General features: G+C 45.7%; 1 protein-coding gene across 4 annotated transcripts in view; it reads right to left on the reverse strand.

The window, feature by feature from the left end:
* LOC135917022 (fl(2)d-associated complex component-like) overlaps positions 1-13,149 on the reverse strand; it is an 81,926-nt gene that overhangs the window by 18,175 nt on the left and 50,602 nt on the right. For all 4 annotated transcript variants that reach the window (XM_070531999.1, XM_065450512.2, XM_065450511.2 and 1 more), the window contains exons 11-16: positions 10,133-10,325; positions 9,169-9,275; positions 7,723-8,996; positions 6,383-6,449; positions 5,218-5,317; positions 327-522 (exon numbers count right to left, since the gene is read on the reverse strand). In XM_070531999.1, the coding sequence (XP_070388100.1) occupies positions 327-522; positions 5,218-5,317; positions 6,383-6,449; positions 7,723-8,996; positions 9,169-9,275; positions 10,133-10,325 (1,937 nt within the window). The remainder of the gene's footprint in view (positions 1-326; positions 523-5,217; positions 5,318-6,382; positions 6,450-7,722; positions 8,997-9,168; positions 9,276-10,132; positions 10,326-13,149) is intronic.

Genomic DNA, 13,149 nt, shown 5'->3' on the forward strand with positions numbered 1-13,149 from the left:
ACTGCACAGTACAGTACAGAACAACGATTGCTATCACATCCCTGATCCACAACAAACACAACCACAACATCAAAGTGAAAGTAAGACCTTTTTTGTTCCTCTATTTGAGTGTCTGAAAAATTAACTGGCCAGGTGTATGAGGAAAAAGTTCATCTCGGCTGCCTAACCCTTGTTGCACACAACTAGAACTAAGGGCAAGATATTGAGCAATGAGAAAACTGAGCAATGAGTGCACCATACTGTATTCCGGAAGACACAACTTAGGCCCCAATAATATACAGCAGCTTAAGAGACAAGCATGTGGACAGATAGTTCGCTGCACCCACCTTCAGGCATGCTGGTATCAGGTGACTGGTCAGGTCTCTCAGCAGCTTCGTCCTGACTACTACTGCGGCTAGTTTTGGTTGCTGGCGCCTTCTCGCGGGCGTGTCGTGGAGAAGAACCACGGCTGCCCCCTGATCCACCTTCTCTGACGTCATCCGTTTCGGGTTTCCCGTCTCCCTCGCCGCGCTTGGACACCTCCTGCCATAGGAGCCGCGAGTGCAAATGGGATACCATCACACACTAATGCCACTGTTTAACACAATCGGTTCACCAGTTTTGCCTCCCACTGACATAATACAAGACATCAAATTAAAAAAAAAAGTGCAATGCTCTCCTGTGCACATTAAATTGAAGAAACTCTTTCAGAACCAAAAAACTCTGTCCGTGCTACACTCGTAACATTTTACAGCACTGAATTCAACTGTGATATGACACGGAGACACGCACACAGTTATGGTCACACACGTCTTCCCAATGTGTCACAGCAGTCATTATTTTCTAACGAAGCTGACCAAATGCTTAGGTTATAATGGCTCAATTACTGAATTCAGCTGTGATATGACATGGAGACACGCACACAGTTATGGTCACACACATCTTCCCAATGTGTCACAGAAGTCACTATTTTTCTAATGAAGCTGACCAAATGCTTAGATTTAATGGCTCAATTACTGAATTCAGCTGTGATATGACATGGAGACACGCACACAATTATGGTCACACACGTCTTCCCAATGTGTCACAGCAGTCACTATTTTCTAATGAAGCTGACCAAATACTTAGGTTATAATGGCTCAATTACCAGTTAGGTGACCTTTTTAAGAGTGAACAATAGTGTAGATAACAAGAGTATTCAGGCAGTACATGGCATAAAGGGGTCCGATGTCAATATAGTGAAAGTGCCATGGATGTGCCACAAAGCAACAAGCAGGTGCGCCAAACACGGCCAGGAATGTTCATAGCTCTGTCGCTTCCAGTAAATGGTAATGGTGACATTTTTCTGACATCATTATCAAGGGCATCAGTATATATGTGTGTGCCTTTTGTAATGTATTCCCTTGCTTTTCGCAAGCAAAATTTTGCACTGAGCCCTCTCAGGGTGTCTACCAAGTTGACATTTACAATTTCCCCGAGCTTTCCAGGTTGTCCCCGAGTACTTTTGCGAAATTTCCCGAGTGAAACAGAACTTTGTTTTATGTCGAGACGGGCTCACACCATGATGCCCAATGCTATCACTCTCTAGTAAGCATGTTAAAAAATAAAAATGACTTCATCCAGTTTGAACAGTAACGAGTAGCGCTTACTTTATTCAAAAGAGTAAACAGAAGGAGTAAGGGGTTAGTAGACTGCACAGTGAATAAAATACCTTTGAAAAGAATGGTAAAACCCACTGCAAATCGAGCTGAACATTCTCAAATATAATTAAGGAGATGCATACTGAATGAAATATTTTCGAATAAGAACTATTTCTATCAACTGATAGCAAGCTCATTGGTATGAGGTCTGAACTTTGTCACAAATGAGATTCTCTCTCAAAAGCTGGGAATTAGGTCAACGTCAACTGTCCTGACATACTCTCAGCCCCCGCACAATGCCTCAGTGTTGCACTTCACTCATTTAAAGATTTTATCTTGGTTTGGATGAGGGAAACCTGCATCTCCGCGTCAGCCAGCACTGTGTTTTTTTGAGCTCAAGCTCCTTCAAAGAAGCACGCTTTCTTTCCCATTAATTCCTCAATGTGTGGGTGCTTTCTGTTCTCGTTGTCTTTCCACCGCGCGTTTCCTCCACGGACAATTTGAAGCATTTTCTTGGTTAGTTGTACAGTCAACGTCCAATTTTTCGCACTCCCTAGGGGCCGCGAAAATGGCCGAAAAACCGGGCAGATCGAAAAAGGGAGGATGACAAAAATTGAATGCGTGTCTTTTACTGATCTTGAAGGCTCAAAATTGCCACAGACACATCCGAAAAAGCTCTGAAGGACTGCCAGTACACTTAATAGGCATATCGGTGCTCGTACTGTGACAGTAGATGTCGGCTGCACGCATGTATAATTAAGGAATACGTACTGTGTCTCGTGATAATTGCCCCATCCCACGCTTATGCTTCACAGCGTGACATTTCTGTAATGAGGCAAAGCTGACTTTCGGGACCCGGCATTATGCAACGCACCGTGCTTTCCGAGCTTTCCGAGGCCAATCGCCAGTAGCAGAAAGGCGGAGTTGGTGCCATTGCTGACAGCGGTGAATCCTTTCAATAAAAAACACGGCACCAAAAACGGCAAGAAACTTAATAGCGAACGTCGAAGCAGCTACGATTGGCGTTTCTGCGGTGATGGCTACAGCTGCCAGCGGATCTGCGTGAGAGCGCCGGTTCGAAACGGTGACATACTCAAAATTGAAGGTGGTGGTTATGACTAATGCCGCTTCGGACCTGCAGTCACGGCAAAAAGTCCGGACAATCGGACAGCGAAAGGTTCTTAAGTCCGAAATTTCAGACATTCTTATACATTGACCCTATGGTATACGTGGTGGTGCCGCAAATCCGTCGGACGTCCGGAAGTCGGTCGTTCACTGTACAATGGCAACTCCTCCAGCCATCGACACGGCGTCAACGACGATTCGTTACGATTCCTCTCTGTTTTACTCGCGACCTTCGTTCCCTTTCGATAAGATTACAGCAAATTTTCCCCGATAGAAGCGAAAATTCCCTGAGTTTTCATTGAGTATTTCCAGACTATTCAAAATCCCTGAGGATTCCCGGTTTACACGGTTGGTAGACACCCTGGCCTCTATGTATCTGTACAACTGCACACATCGAGTTGCTCCCACTCAATGCAAGTCATCATATTTTTCAGCATCATGATAGTGGCCAATAACTGTATTACTAAAATGGTACCCAAAAAAAGAACCAGGAGCACCACAATATGTTCCCCAAGGATAAAAAAACATGTTACCAAATGCTGGCCTGCAGCTCAACACAAAAAAATGCAGTTTCGCCAGCAAGACCATTGAAGTTCTGGGGCAGTTAGTCAGCAAAGAAGGTACACGATCGGACCCTGAGAAGCATGCTGCCATCCTCGACTTTTGACGTCCGCTGCGTCAAAAAGACCTGTGCAGTTTTCTCAGACTTGCTTCTTACTTCTGGCGCTTCATATGCAACTTGCATCCCCGCTCCATCAAACCCTCGCCAGTAATGCACCCTCTGTTTGGCCCGCCGAATGTGAACGTGCTTTCCTGGCTTTGAAACATGCCCTGACGTCGGACCCAGTACTGTGCCACTTCGATCCTTCACACTGACGCTAGCAGTCATGGTCTCAGTGCCATTCCACTGCAATGTGACAACACCTTCTACGAATGAGTTAATTACGCTATTTGTACATGAAACACTTATCGGAGTCTCGAGAGAGAGACTGCATGATGAATGCAAGGACTGTTCTGAATGATTCTGCTGCAGGATAACTACGGTTCTTGCACAGGGGCACCCATTCAAGAGTGAATGCATGCCGAAGAACAGCGGGTATGCATTGAACAAGGAGGAGGGCATGCGAATTCATTCTTGTAAGTTTTATTATTTTGCAAGCAGCACACAGAAGGTTATATATCTCAGCTGAAATGACGACGAAGAGCCCTGAAAATGTTCTGCGTCCACACTTGGGCTCTGCTCGCCCCAGATTTAAGACAAAAGGTTGAACGGCTTTGTGAAATTGGGACACCTTACAGAAGTTCTCCCACCCACAGTTGCTTTCAGCACGTTGCCATTATTATAACTGCTCGTACATTCTACAATACGTGTGATACTCTCCTCATTGCCCTTGCACTGGAGTGGGCCACCTATATTTCTATGGAACAATTTAAAAAAAATAAAAGCATGATTAAAATAAAAGCAAGCAATACACATTTTCCTAGTTTCTTCTAAAAGGAACTTCCATTTGCGAAGATCAAGCAGTCCTCTTTGCTGCTAGGTTGCCTGTCTGGGGTGGGCATATCTTTTTACATCTGAAAATGTTTTGTTCCTTCAATGATGCATTAATTATGAGCGTTCATGCTGACAAAAAAATTATGTCAACAGTGACACAACGTAGATGTGAGATGTGTGATGCAATGTGACAATGCATTGCTATGACGTCAAATGGTAAAGCCGAACCTCCATATAATGAAGTTGCATTTGCAACAAAGACTTTGTTAAATCTCAAATTTCGTTAATTCAAGGTTTCACATTTTCAGCAGTAAAAGTAATTTCACAAATTCCCAGAAAATTCCTGGTGGATTGTATCTTCTCAGTATAATCACTTGTAAACAAATCGCAAGCAGGTCCACAGCGAAAGGGGAAGAGGGGTTGAGGCTCCTAATGCGGGACCCTGTGCATGCCTATAGGGAACATAACTTCTGTTCAATAACTTTCAGTCATTCAACAAGATTGGCTCACTTTTAGGTAGTCTATACAGAATTTTGCTCAGATTTATTTGGACCAGTCTCATCATGTTTGCATTCCCTTAATTAAAACGATGTGCAGTGCTGTAGTATCACACTTCCCTGCTTTAGTGAACACAACACTGTACCTACATCTGGTAACATGCTGTTCCCACTGTTCCATTACTGTCATTGCCATGGCACCATAGATAATTGGAAGCAGTTGTCTGCCATTTACAAGCTCCTCAGTTGTACGAGAGTCCAATTGTGAACAGCATGACATACATGGATTAATGTATGTATAAGCCTTATTTCTTCTTTCATGAAATAGTTTCTATGCAAGCTTCATATCTGATGTTCCTTCCGAAATGAGGAGATTCAATATGCTGGCATTATCTTTGTGAATATTTGTGCTCGATTCAGAAATTTCAATATTCCCACATTCCTAATATTTAGTACACCTGCAAGTTCAAACAGTAGCCACCTTGGTGCTCCTAGCTGGCGGCCTCCTTCGCTCGTAACCGCGATTGGGCGAAACGGAACGAGACCGTCCACCCCCGCGTCCATCCCGGCTTGTGCCCGTCCTGTGGTAGAAAAATCCCCAACATGATGGAGATAAATACCGGTTGCTTTATGGTAACGCATGAAAAAGTGGCAATTCTAAAGGTTCGAACATGAACGGCATTAAGAACAACTGGTGAAATACTGAGGTTGCGGGCCTATCTACACTGTCATTTGTTTTATATACATAACTTTTAGCTTCACAGGACAAAGAAGAATTTTTAATGTTTAACCAAACAAATGTAAGATTGCTTTTAGAAGTTACTTAAAGGTATAGCACTTAGCAGTTGGGGCCTTCTTCTTTATTATAACTTGCCTGGGCAACTGCGACTGCACAGCAAAGAGAGAATGGAGACTTGAAATGCTAATGCACTTAAAAAAGTACTGTTGACTCGCACTGCTTTGAAGGCCTAAGACCATAACTACTAATCTGAAGTCAAATAAAGTACAAAATACAATTAGTGGTTACAACATAATTAGATTTGCCCATCAAATAACGTAAAAGAGAACAGTTGTAGTTCCACGGTTGTTGGAGGGAGAGGTTGCCACTTGCATGGCATGCAAGGTCATGTTCCATATGAGCTGCAAGACCACTGTCCGTGGTAGTAGGTGCTCCAAACTGCACAGCGGCGCCAACATACAAAAAAAAAATGCAGAGCTAAGCACTGTTTCAATTACCGGTATTTACTGGACTAATTTTTCATAAGTCAGAATTGATGTGCATTCTTGGTGCTCTTCCGACCGCAGGCACCAAGTGTTGCAGCTCATATTGAACGCAACTGTACCTGGAGGTATCCCAGCTACGAAACATCCAGCTCGTTCAGTGGCATTCACAGCAGTGCATGTTTACTTGCATATGAATATTAAATGCAGGCACACATTTGCTAATCATGCCTTATGAATCGATACTTTCCATGTTTTAGGCTCTAGGATGTCAAAAAGATTCAATTGCCCAAAAACATTAAGACTAAAAAATGAAATGAAAGCAAAGTAAGCAGATTAAAGTCTTGACAATTGTTTGGATTAACTAGAGTTTTTTAATACTGCAACTTCAAATTATCACAAGTTATTTTCACTTGTTCTATTACCTTGAGTCTCTGGAGTCAAGGAGTGGGTCGGGTTCTCTTCTGCTGTAACGGCTTGGACCAGAGTCGTCTGATGAAATAATTTTGTCAGACAAATGAGTAAAACAGTCCGGCACATAAGGAATTAACAAAGTTATCCGCATTAAACACAACTGGCAAAACTGCGCTACAAATAAGTTGCTACTACATGATTTGTCCATGCATAACCAATAAAAATGGCTTTGGTTACTAGAAAAGAAATGTGGGTGATAATTATGGACCAGAGATGTCAAGACTATTTGTGCAACCTTAAAGAGTTTTAGAAAAGCATGACCAAAGTAGTAGTGCTGCATCTGGTGTCCGGCCACAATACACAGAGTCAACATCCAACTTTTCAGACTACCTAGGGGCTGCAATAAATTTTAAAAAATATTACTTCTCACTTTGCCACAGGGAGATCCGAAATGACTCTGAAGGCCTGCCAGTACACTTATTAGGTGTATCAGTGCTCATATTGTGACAAGCGACGACGGGTGCACGCGTGTATAATTCAGGAATACGTACTGTATCCCACGACAGTGGCCCCTTTTTACTCTGTGTGCTTCACCGCAATACGCCGTGTAAGCTTCACCGCGTAACACTGCTGTATTGCGGCGAAGCTGACCTTTGAAAACCGACATTATGCAACGCGTTGTGCTTTCCGCGCTTGGAACCCATCGGCGAGGATTACAAAGGCGGCACTGACAAGCAGGAAGCAAAAAGCAAAAACGCGGCACTGACAAGCAGGAAACTTGATAGCGAACATCGAAGCACCTAGGCCTAGCGTTGCCGCGGTGGTGGCTACGGCTGCCAGCGGATCTGAGTGCGAGCGCCGGTTCGGGGTTGCGAGATCATAATGGCAGCGGTAGTGGCTTTAATTAATGGCGTTTCGAACCTACAACCACGGCAAGGAGTTTGGAAAATCGGATGGCGAAGGGTTCTGGCGTCTGAAATTTCAGACGTGTTGATACATTTACTGTATGGTGTACATGGGGGTGCCGCGATGGCGTCCGAATTATCGGGCATGTTCGAAAAATCGCTCGCTGACTGTATATGTTTTAATAAGTAATACGCATGTTTCGCTATTGCAAGTTATTTAATAACCGTAGCCTTTTTCATTCTGTTTTAAACGTAAAAACAAAACAAAAAAGAAATCCACCGCAGTTTTGTAATGTGCGCTTTCCCGCAATGTGACTATGAGCTGCGGTTAAGCGCACCGGCGCCCGCTAGCCTTCAAATGCGGCGCGGACTACTAGCGCAAATTAAGTTTCTTTCATGCTTACAGCGTTTCTCTTTTGAGGCACGTCGTTCGGGTTGGAACTCACCAATCCTCGAAGGAGCGGCCCCGCGGCCTTTGTAATCTCCACCACCTCTCCTCCCGGGATCCCCCCTGGAATCCGAGCCCCTCGGCTCGCCCCGGTGGCCGGGCTCTCCGCCGCCCCTGTACGGCGGTTCCCCGCGCTCGTACGGGTCGCCGCGGCCACCGGCCTTCGGTCCATCATCGCCGCTCCGTGGGTCTCCGCGGCTGCGCGACGACCCGTATCCGCGTTCGTCGCGACCCCGCGAGTCGTTGCGGCGGTGCTCGCCCCTTCCGCCGGGCTCCAGGCGACCCTTCAGATGCGGCTCCCCTCCACCTCGGGCGTCCATGCGGCTCATGTGCTCCGGACGCCGAAGGTCTCGCGGCCCTCGGTCCCGAAGCTCAGAGCGGTGCGGCCCGTAGCCGTCCGCGTAGTAGTCCCGACGGTCCATGCGCGCATAGTAGTCCTCGGCCAGGCGCCCGTAGTCCTCGGAACGTGGGTCATATCCCGGAAGGTCGCCCCGGTCCATGCGCGGCGGTGGGGGCAAGTCTTTACCGCGCAAGTCCATGCGCGAGTGCGGGTCGCGACCATCGCGATAGTCGGAAGAGCGCACGTAGGGGTCCAACGGGCCCCGACTGTCGCCACCCCTAGAGTAGGGGTCGCCTCTGCCGTGATAATCTGGCTTCAGGTCGCCTCGCCCATGGTAGTCGCCACGGCCATGGTAGTCGCCACCACGAAGATCCTGCTTGCTCGGGTCCCCCCGTGGATCAATTCCTCGACGGTAGGGGTCACCACCACGCAGGTCGCCCCTAGAGTCACCCCTCGGGTCGCCTCTGAGGTCTCCCCGTGAATCTCCTCCTCGAGGGTCTCGCCGCAAGTCTCCCCTAAGGTCGCCCCTAGGATCGCCTCTGGGGTCGCCTCTGGGGTCTCCTCTGGGATCTCCCCTGAGATCGCCTCGTGGGTCACCCCTGAGATCACCCCTTGGATCCCCTCTTGGGTCCCCTCTCGGGTCCCCTCTGGGATCTCCTCTTAGGTCCCCTCTCAGATCCCCTCTTGGGTCTCCTCTTGGGTCTCCCCTTGGGTCTCCTCTCAGGTCTCCTCTCAGGTCTCCCCTTGGGTCTCCTCTGGGGTCAGCACCTCGAAGGTAGGGATCACCACGTCGCCCGTCAGAGCCCCTCAAGTCCGACTTGCCCCTGCTGTCTTGGTTTCGTGAGCGTGGCGAGTGTGGGTAGTCCATGCGATGCATCTCCATGTCCATACGACTGCGTGGTGGCAGGCCGGCCAGGGCGGGAGACGGTGACCTGAATGCATCCAAGTCTTGGAATAAGGACAAAAGTCTCAAGCATGTGCCCACAACCAATTCACACTAAATTGTAAAATATGGTAGGCCTTTTGCATTCAGGCACTCATGCATGCAGCGTAGAATGCAGTATGCACAAGAAACCCCCCAAATTGAGTAATAATAAAACATGCCGTGAGCGATGGTGATCCATTCTACGTCCATCACGGCCCCTGCCTTGGTCGTAACGGCTCCGTTCACTAACATAACGCTCCGCGTGGTCTGGAAGCACTTCACCTGGCTGAAAAAAAAAAAAAAAAAGAGACCAGAGGGGTGCAAACATTGGCTGTCGTTTACCTTTTACAAACACTGAGGCATGCCGCTTCCCGTCCTCTTAAGTTGTAAATGCATAGTGGTAAATGTCCCCCAAAATTTTCTGCACGCAACATTCAAGGTTCGCAAACCAAACACTTTATCAGTGCCATCATGCTATCTCTGACAGTTGGCACTGTAGTGAAAGTTAGCGTTGATCCAGAAGTGACGTGCACCCACTCAGCATTGGTGTCTCCTACTTTCCTTTTAATTTAAATTATGGGGGTATTACGTGCCAAAACCACTTTCCGATTATGAGGCACACCGTAGTGGAGGACTCCGGAAATGTTGACCACCTGGGGCTCTTTAACGTGCGCATTAATCTAAGTACACAGGTGTTTTCGCATTTTGCCCCCATCGAAATGCGGCCCCCGTGGCCGGGGTTCGATCCCACGACCTCGTGCTCAGCAGCCCAACACCATAGCCACTGAGCAACCACAGCAGGTCCTACTTTCCTTGAGACCTCTCGTAGCGGTGCCCAGGCAGCATCAAGCAGCTTTGTCTCTGTTTTGGCAGTCACACACCTAGCCTATCTACTTTAAATGTTTCAGAAGAGGTGCCATCAGAAAGCAACGATTCTGGCCATGGCTGGTCTAGAAAGTCTGTTTACATATTCTGCAGAGGTGGTTCCCCTCTTTGCAGAATAATGCAGACATCAGAAAATTGCGGAAACTGCATCAAACTGCAGAGGACTCGTTAGGCTGGTGTAACAACATCTCACAACTTTAAGCTTGCCACATTAGAAAAGGATGCATTGCTCAAAATGCAACCGCTATCCAGACTCACCTCAAGCATGTCAGTTTCTTCAGGAGGTGCCAGATCGTGCCGGCTGCCTCTGTGAGGTGGTGGTGGGGGTGGCTGGTCAGCATGCCCAGGTTCTCCTCGCTTGCGTCCACTTCGAGCCCCATCAGAATCATAGCGCCCATCATAGCCTTTAGGGTCACCTCTCCCACCATACTCCTCCGGACGCCCATGACGGCTGGTATGAGGACAAAAGCAACTGTTTGCTACACAGGCCATACAACAGAGACAAACATGTAATCTGACAATGAGGCAGCTATGAGTTTACATGAACAAAACCGTGAAGCTGCAAGTAACATGTGGTCATGGGTGTTGATTCTCTTGAACTGACAAATATAACAGCGCTAACCCATGCGACCACAAAGGAACAAGGATGAGACACAGCGCTTGTGTCTCGCCCTTGTTCCTTTGTGGTTGCATGTGTCAACGCTGTTATATTTGTCAATTCAAATATGCACCAACTTGCCCAGAAAGAAGTGTTAATGTTGATTCTCTGCAATAGAAGTTCCTTCCCACGGGGGTGGAATGCGAAAATTCTTGTGTACTTTTGGTGCAAGTTACAGAACCCCAGATGGTCAAAATCAAAATCAATCAATAAATAAATAGGCCTGCACCCGTCACTTGCGCTGCCTTGGCTACCATCCACGTCAACCACCTGGTCTAATGTGCTGGATGCATGGACCTCTGTACCGGCTGTTCCTGGACTTCATCCAGAAAACAGAGCTATAACTTTTTATTTAATTTATGGCATAGGGCATACTGGCACTGATTAAAAGATAAATAAATAAATACGTTAAGAAAAGGCCTTTAGACACACATACTGAGTTCTCAATTTCAACCAATGCTTACTGATAAGCCAAACATCTATTTAAACTCGGTCATGTAAGGTTTTCAATGTAGCATTTCATTTTTCTTCCACAATGTTTATACATTATTTTCTTGATCTAGCCAAATAGTTTTGCACTATAGTTTTGATTACAATATTTTTCATATATTTCTGAGGCACTCCAGCAGCCTTTATAAGAACAACCCATGTTTAAGTGGTAAGTGGAAAAAGTTGACGTGCAAACATTTGGCAGCCTGGCACTTTTTCAGTGCCTACACTGGTCACATTCTGCTCACGCTTGCAGGGAATTCTGAAAGACTTAAGCAGAAATAACTGTTCAGCCACTTGCTGTCCGAGTGTTTCAACCTCAGCACATTTCAATGACATGAAGCACATTTTTGATGATGATCCATGCCTGTTAGCATGAAGAAACTTAATGTAGACATAATGGCACTACACTATGGTACTCATGTATGAATGTGGATACAAATAAGTGTCCTTGTTTAGTAAAACCCTGATTGCGCTCCAAAAGAAATGCACTTAATCTCAATTTAATGCGTTTGCTCTTGATTTTCTTAGTTTCCCTGGCGTGTTTTCTAGTAAACATTCAAGTTGCAATGCAGAGCTCATGTTGTCTTTTGTTCCCTTTGTGTGTTGCCCTTTCCAGCATATCACTAAAACAAACATTGACAAACTAAAGTCTAACCCACTTATAAGAATCTATTATTTACAAGTGCCACATTGTAATCACAGTGCCACAAACTCAAGACTTCATTCATTAAAATTACATAGATATACTTGCCAGCCTGTGAACTTTAAACTTGGTAAAGGTCACTCAGGCATGGACATCAGAGACTGAGGTGTGGTAAGGGGTGGATGGAAGGAAATAGCACACATTCTTTTTGAACTTTGCCTTGAGCACACAACTTTTGCAAGATTCACCTTTAGAAGCAAGTGTAGTACAGCAGCGAGACAAGTCACACACTGTTTTCCGATAACAGTGGCTTTGTCAGTAGGCTTTGCAGTTGCCGATTTTTCCTGCTTCAGGAACTTGTCATAATAAACTTGCTCAAAGCAAGTAGCCCTCCAGCATCCTTTCAACACCAGAAGATTTTCAGGGGTATTGTTTCATTCTCAATGTCAACTTCATTCAGGTCTTGTTTGCAGTACACGCGCATTCAGCATTATTGTGAGAAATCGACAGGATCCCCAGCATTATCGTAGTGATCCTGTGGAATCTGAGTTTTCCGTTTACACCTTGAATATTTTCTACTCATGCACAGTGTATATTGCATCTTGGTTCGCTCCACAGGTTCAATTAAAGTTTATGAGCTTGCAAGGTGGTGAACTCAAGTTTGAATGAAGTAATACAACTGCATGCAACATTTGAGAGAGTTTGCATATGTGTACAAAGATATAACAGCCATAATTTAAAGCATTGTAATGATGAAAAGAACAATCCATCACCGCTTGCTAGAAAACAAGGAGATTCTGGAAAGAAGCGAGTCTGCACAGGATAAAAAAGAAATGAAAAAAAAAGTAAGTGAAGAATTTCTTTGCGAGGTTTAAAGCACACTAGTGGCTCATGGTCATTTGCTCCACAGACGCACTTATTGAAGTACATAGAAACAGTAATGACATTGCTTTAAAAATAAAAATAATACTTCTGCAAATGCTACTTTTACCACATCACTGGCCTAGCTATTCTGTTCAAGGCTGGTCACTTATTGCATTGGTTAGTTTCTCAAAGATAAACATGGATACTTATGGTGTGCCTCCAGTCATGGCTATGCATTTGTCTACTTCTTATGTGTGGGCCACTTTCATTGAAAACTGCGACACAGTAAACCCTCGTTATAACGAAGTCAGCAGGATGGCGAAAAAATTCGTTACGAGTGGTAATTCAAAATAAGTGACCACTCGAGAAAAGCTAAAGCAGTCGAGCTTCAATTGCGCCACAACTACGAGGAAGTCAAAAATACAATGTATTCAGTGACGCAAAGCTTTACACAGGTGCAAAAAAAAGCAGTGAGCTTTGGCTGATTCAAGTTCTTACCTGGTGCGAGCAAACCCTGCTCTAATTTGACCAAGCATTGCAAGAGACCGTGGTCGCCGCCTATGCATTCAACCTTATTTCGCAGCAGACGTATGTACACCCACGTCTGCATCATAGTTG

This window comes from Dermacentor albipictus, chromosome 1 (assembly GCF_038994185.2).
Source record: "Dermacentor albipictus isolate Rhodes 1998 colony chromosome 1, USDA_Dalb.pri_finalv2, whole genome shotgun sequence".
NCBI classification, from domain to species: Eukaryota; Metazoa; Arthropoda; class Arachnida; order Ixodida; family Ixodidae; genus Dermacentor; species Dermacentor albipictus.